General features: G+C 42.9%; 1 protein-coding gene across 1 annotated transcript; it reads right to left on the bottom strand.

The window, feature by feature from the left end:
* LOC133771269 (interferon omega-1-like) lies at nt 1-588 on the bottom strand. Its single transcript, XM_062207022.1, has one exon. The coding sequence runs from the start codon at nt 586-588 to the stop codon at nt 1-3; it is 588 nt and encodes a 195-aa protein (XP_062063006.1).
* Between the last annotated feature and the right edge of the window lie 5,665 nt (nt 589-6,253).

Here is a 6,253-nt window from a genome sequence, read left to right as displayed (position 1 = left end):
TCAGGATGACGCCAGGTCTCCATCCTTGCTTCTTAAGCTTTCCTGCAAGTCTGCTGTTGAGGAGAAGGCTCTCCTGATTTCCATTCTGACGAGTTCCCAGGCACAGCCACTGTGTTTCTTCTCCTCCAGGTAGAGACGGATTCTCTGGAAGTACCTCTTCAGCATCAGCGTTGGGCTGTCAGCCGTCAGGACAGAGTCTTCCTCTGCCATGGCCTGTACCAAGCAGGTCTCCAGGCCTTGCAGCTGCTGATGAAGTGCAGTGTGCAGTTCCTCCAGCAGGGTGTTGTTCCAGGCAGCAGAGGAGCGCGCTGTGTGGAAGAGGTTGAAGATCTGCTGCAGCATCTCGTGCAGGACAGACACGGTCTGGGTCTTCTGGAACTGGCTGCCGTTCACCACCTCCCGCGGGAACTGGAAGTCTCTTCTGTCCTTGAGACACAAGACAGGGGAGACCCTCCTCATCTGGCCCAGAAGCACCAAGGTCGTCCTGCTCAGAGGGGCAGAGTTGTGAGGCAGGTCACAGCCCAGAGATCCAACAGGGCCATAGCTGCACAGCACCAGGGCTGTCAGCAGAGGGAGTAGCTGGGCCATGGGGAAATGAGGCTGCTGCTGTCCTGGCTGAGCAGGGGTCTGGGTGAACCTTGGACCCTAGGTTCTCTGAAGGCATTCTGTCTATGCAGGGTTGTTTTTATAACACAGAGAAGATTTTCATTTTCTGAACATTTCTCTGTGGTTTTACTTCCCTTTTTTGTTTTCATTTGTGTGTTCTCTGCCTAAGAAAATGACATCAGGATAAACTTTATGTGTTTTTTAAATTCCCCAACAAACTTTAGATGTTTGCCAATCCAAAGAAATACATATAGATTAAATAAAAACATGTTTGTCCTAGAATCAGGAGTAAATGTATATGTGTATGCAATCATACACACACACACACATACATACGTACATACATATATATATATATATATTACTTTCAAAAATATATAAATATTGGGGCACATTGAGTTAAGCTTCTAAGATGTCAGCAGCCCATATGAGTACCAGTTCAATTTCCTGCTGCCTCACTTCCAATCCAACTCCCTGCTAATATGCTTCGGAAAGCGTTGGACTATGGCCCAAATACTTGGGCTCCTGCCACTCCTATGGGATACCCATATGAAGATCTTGGCTCCTGGCTTAGGCTTGGCCTAGCTCCAAACATTGTGGTCATTTGGGGAGTGAACCAGCTGGTAGAAGATTCTCTCTCTCTCTCCCTCTCTCCTTCTCTCTCTGTAACTCTGACTTTCAAATAAGTAAAATAAATCTTTGAAAAACTATGGATAAATGTTGATTTTCTCTGTTCTTGAAACAAATTTTCAGTTATGATCCTCAGCTCCATTTTCAGCCTTCATATTATACACAGGCAGCCTGGTTTCCTCATCCATACAGGTTTGCGTATTTGGTTGGCAATTCCAAGGCCATCTTTGGCAAATCAACTCTGGAAGAAGAACAGAGTTTTTATTTGCTGGTGTTTTTTTCCACAGACAAGGCTGATGACTATAAGTAAATGAGCTTCTCTGTTTTTCTTCTTTCTTCCAGAGCACATTAGTGCAGGTCCATTGGGGCCACAAGGTCAGGACTAATGTAGGCAGTGTACTTCCTTCTACCATCTTCTTACTGCAGAACAATAGTGCACCACAGGTCGTGACAACATTCGAAGCAGGAATCCAGGATGTTTTCAGGTGCATAAAGTTGTACAGATTCCAATTCCAAGATAATGGGGCTGGCATTGTGGCTTAACAGGTTAAGCCACCACCTGTAATGCTGGCATCCCGTTTGAGCCTTGGTTCGAGTCCTGACTGCTCCACTTTGGATCCAACTCCCTGCTAATGCACCTGGGAAAGCAGAAGAAGATGGCTCAAATTCTTGGGCCCCTGTATTCACGTGGGAGGACTAGAAGAAACTCCTGGCTTCTGGTTTTGGCCTGGCTCAGAATAAATAAAATAAATCTTAAAAAAAATTCCAAGATAATTTATTTCCCAGCACCACCTCACTCAAGGGGATCACACTTGGCAACAGCCTCTCCTCCAGAGTGACAAAGTGTCCTCCACCCAAACTCCTCCAGACTCAACCCCTGAGAGCAGCTTCAGCACTTCCCATTGACTGCAGAACTCCTTACTGAGGAGGGACTTGTTTCCTTGATGGCAAAACACTGAATCCTCCAGAGTCCCCATCCTTGCCTTTAGAGTGTGTGATGGAACCCTCACCTCAGCAGTGACCTCACATCTCCTCACTGACATCTCCTGCTATCAAAAAGCATCAATACTCTTCGGATTCTAATAGAGACAGTTTTCTTTCCCCTAAGTATGTGAAGGAGTTTTCCAGTTATAATAATTTAAACTTTAGTAGCCAAATAATTTTTATTATACCAAATAGCTTCTACTTTTCAATTATTTCAACTACTTGATATCCTCAGAATTTGTGAGCTGAACACAATGCTGTGTCTCATTAGAAGTTCATCTGATTATTACAGAAACAAGGGACCTTCTGGTGTCACTTCAATCAGCATGACTCCATCAGTCTGCTTTGTTCTTCTCTGTCAGTTTCAGGCTCAGAATCCAGGGCTCAGCAGTCAAGCCAGAGAGAAACGGAGCACTTTCCTTTAATAATTGATGATTCTTTAATTTTTACAATGTCTTTTTACATGATGGGTTAAGGACAAGGTTTATCTTGCTATGATTATATTATGTGCCTTCCACTTTGTCCTAAGGATAATAAAAGCAAATGGAAATAAAAGAAAGGCAAAGATGCTAATCCATTTTTCTCTATAATTTTCATTACTCTGGAGTATTTGTTTCTCATTTTAGTTTCCTAGAAAGCAAAGCTCAGTTGTTTGTGAGCAAAAAGAAAACAAAAATAACTCTGATCACCCTGAATGTGAAATAAAAGAGGTGATCTAGGGTGACACATAGGCAAAGTATAAATTAGCAAATTCAGAGCTGCACACTGGGGACCAGGGGCTGTGGCAGAAGCAGAGAATGGAAGGGCACAAAGTTGGGAACGTGGGTGCTTCTGCCAGAGGCTCCAAGACGAACTCTCCCAGGTCAGGGAAGAGCCCTAAGCTGTGCGAAGCAGCCATCTGACTCTGCTTCCATTCAACCCACATGTGGTCAGTTCTGAGGACCGAATAGAGAAGCCACATCAACCACCTCACAAGAGACTGAAAACCAGTCCCAGTCACTAGATCACTAAGGATAGTGGATGTTAGCCTTGTCTGAGAACTCTATCAGGTTAATAATCCTCCCAGGCAATGCAAAGACTGGCTTGGGAAATCCAGAATTAAAACAGAGAAAATTATATGATCCCAAAGATTTTGCTTTTATTCTGGGTAATTGTAATAATCATGGTATTAAAATAGTAACAATGAATGTTACAAATGCCAACTGTGGACCTGGCACTCTTTTAAGGTCACACAGATATTAACTCACTCCTCTCAAAAACTTTACTTGTATTGCACTTACTTATAAAACTGTTTGGAAGGCAACATAAATCAGGAAGTAAGAACTATTCCAAATGTACCCAAAAATCTCAAGGCTAATTGACATCATGGCTTGTCTAGAAGGTCCCATTAAAGAAAAGAAAGGATATCAGATTTCCAGCCAAAGAGAAACCATGACCTTACATCAATACAGTGTAGAGTGAACTGACAAGAATTCTGAGTTCCATCTCACATGCCAACATGTTCCTATTATTTTTAGAACTACAAGAACATCATATAAAGGATTAACTTCAAGTACTAATGAAAATTTCCATAAAACACCTTTTAAATTGTCATAAGTGCATCCATTTTTTCTTGCAGTTGAAAATAATCTTATAATTTCTTCATCAAAACATATTTAAATACCATAATTGGCAATTAATCGGTGATTCTTGTAAGCCTTGTTATTTTGGCCTCTTGAGTTCTCCTGTGAGTTCAAGAATAAATAAAAGACATCTAAAAATTTCCATTGATGAAAATCTAGTCGTATGAACTCTGACCTCTCTTCTTCAGGTCCCACCTGATCCCACAGGAGACCTCATGCAGGCCTTAATGTTCTCATTTCCAAAGATGACAACTCCATTTCTCACCTCAAGCTCAGGCTTGGCTTTGCACTGTCCAGTGAGAAATTTCTTCACGTCTTTATCTTTCCAACCAACAGTTGAGATGTAAGTGTTGAAGAGACCTGATATATGACCAAGATTGAAGAATCTTATGTGCTTTCTGTATGGAAGTGGTGACTATATTTAAAAGGCTGCTTATAAAGGAGATGTTAACTTTAAGCACAAACTCAGCCACACTGTTTTATATTTTATTTTTCTAACCTAATCCTAATAAAAACTCATAACCTCAGACTGAAATAAATATATCATTAAAATCAACATTTTTTAAGGATTTATTTTATTTATTTGAAAGACAGAGTTACAGAGAGGTAGAGACAGAGAGAGGTCTTCCATCCTCTGGTTCACTCCCCATATGGCCGCAATGGCCAGAGCTGCGTCAATCCGAAGCCAGGAGCCAGGGGCATCTTCCTGGTCTCCCACGTGGGTGCAGGGGCCCAAGGATTTGGTCCATCTTCTAATGCTTTCCCAGAGCATAACAGAGAGCTGGATCGGAAGAGGAGCAGACGGGACTAGAACTGGTGCCCATATGGGATGCCAACACTGCAGGTGGAGGATTAACCTGCACCACAGCGCTGGCCCCAAAAAATCAACATTAACTCACTACATGATAAAGGTAGTATTCATATTGGAAAAACAGTTAAGGTTTACAAAATTTAATCAGAAAGGATGCTTCCAAGAAAGAATCCTGGAAAGAGGAGAGTGCTACATGGGAATAATCTGATTTGAAAAGACAAAGGAAAGATTCCTCATCAAAAAAAAAAAAAAATGGCAAGAGCTAGTGCTATGGCATAGTAGGCTAAGCCTCCACCTGCAGCACTGGCATCCCATATGGTCGCTGGTCCAAGACCCTACTGCACTTCTTCTGACCCAGCTCTCTGCTTATAGCCTTCCTCTCCTGGGAAAGGAGAGGAAGATGGACCAAGTGCTTAATCCCCTGAACATGCGTGGGCAACCTGGAAAAAGCTCCCAGCTCCTGGGTTTAGATCGGCCCACTTCCAGCCATTGCAGCCATTTGGGGCATGAACTAGTGGATGGAAGATTCTCTCTCTCTCTCTCTCTCTCTCTCTCTCTCTCTCTCTCTTCTCTCTGCCTCTGCCTCTGCCTCTCTGTAACTCTGCCTTTCAAATAAATAAATAAGGCCGGCGCCGTGGCTCAACAGGCTAATCCTCCACCTTGCGGCGCCAGCACACCGGGTTCTAGTCCTGGTCGGGGCGCCACATTCTGTCCCGGTTGCCCTTCTTCCAGGCCAGCTCTCTGCTATGGCCCGGGAGTGCAGTGGAGGATGTCCCAACTGCTTGGGCCCTGCACCCCATGGGAGACCAGGATAAGCACTTGGTTCCTGCCTTCGGATCGGCTGCAGCGCGCCAGCCGCGGCGGCCATTGGAGGGTGAACCAATGGCAAAGGAAGACCATTCTCTCTGTCTCTCTCTCTCACTGTCCACTCTGCCTGTCAAAAAAATAAATAAATAAATAAATAAATAAATAAAAGGAAAGTAAAAATTTGAGGATTGACCTATTACCTAGCCCAGGTCTCATTAATTTTGTGTATAATAGAGAGGAGTGAGTTGTTTTTACTATTATTAAATAATACATCAAAATAGATGATTCACCCACATTTGTTCCTATGCCATTTATTTTCATTAGGATATCCTTTAGATTTGAAAACATTCACCAAAATTAGAAATAAAAAATTCTTCACTTCTCAGGCAATGCCCTGCCTATTTGTGAACCTAACATGCATGACCCAGGCAAACATGTGAAGCGTTTTCCTTCTGACTTTGGAACTCAGGTTCACCATCTGTGTGTGCCAAAGGCCCTCATGTTCCTGCTTCAGCCTGCTCTCCAGGGGCCTGGTCTGCTGTCTATGGGGCTGAATGTTAACCATCAGTGCAATGCAAGATAAGGTTAGCTTGCTTCACATGGAATCCATGAAAGCCATGTGCTGACTTCCTCCACAGGCTCCCTTTTATAGGGAGGGTCCTTTTATAAAAGGGTCCCTTTTATAGCAAAATTTAAAGAAATTTGTTTTGTTTGTTTATCCATTTCCTTTTTTTTTTTTTTTTTTTTTTTTTTTTGTATTGTGCAGTCTACATTATCCACCAGCTTCATGATA

Source organism: Lepus europaeus, chromosome 12 (genome assembly GCF_033115175.1).
Source record: "Lepus europaeus isolate LE1 chromosome 12, mLepTim1.pri, whole genome shotgun sequence".
Lineage (NCBI taxonomy): Eukaryota > Metazoa > Chordata > Mammalia > Lagomorpha > Leporidae > Lepus > Lepus europaeus.
This window is presented reverse-complemented; position numbering and strand designations above follow the sequence as displayed.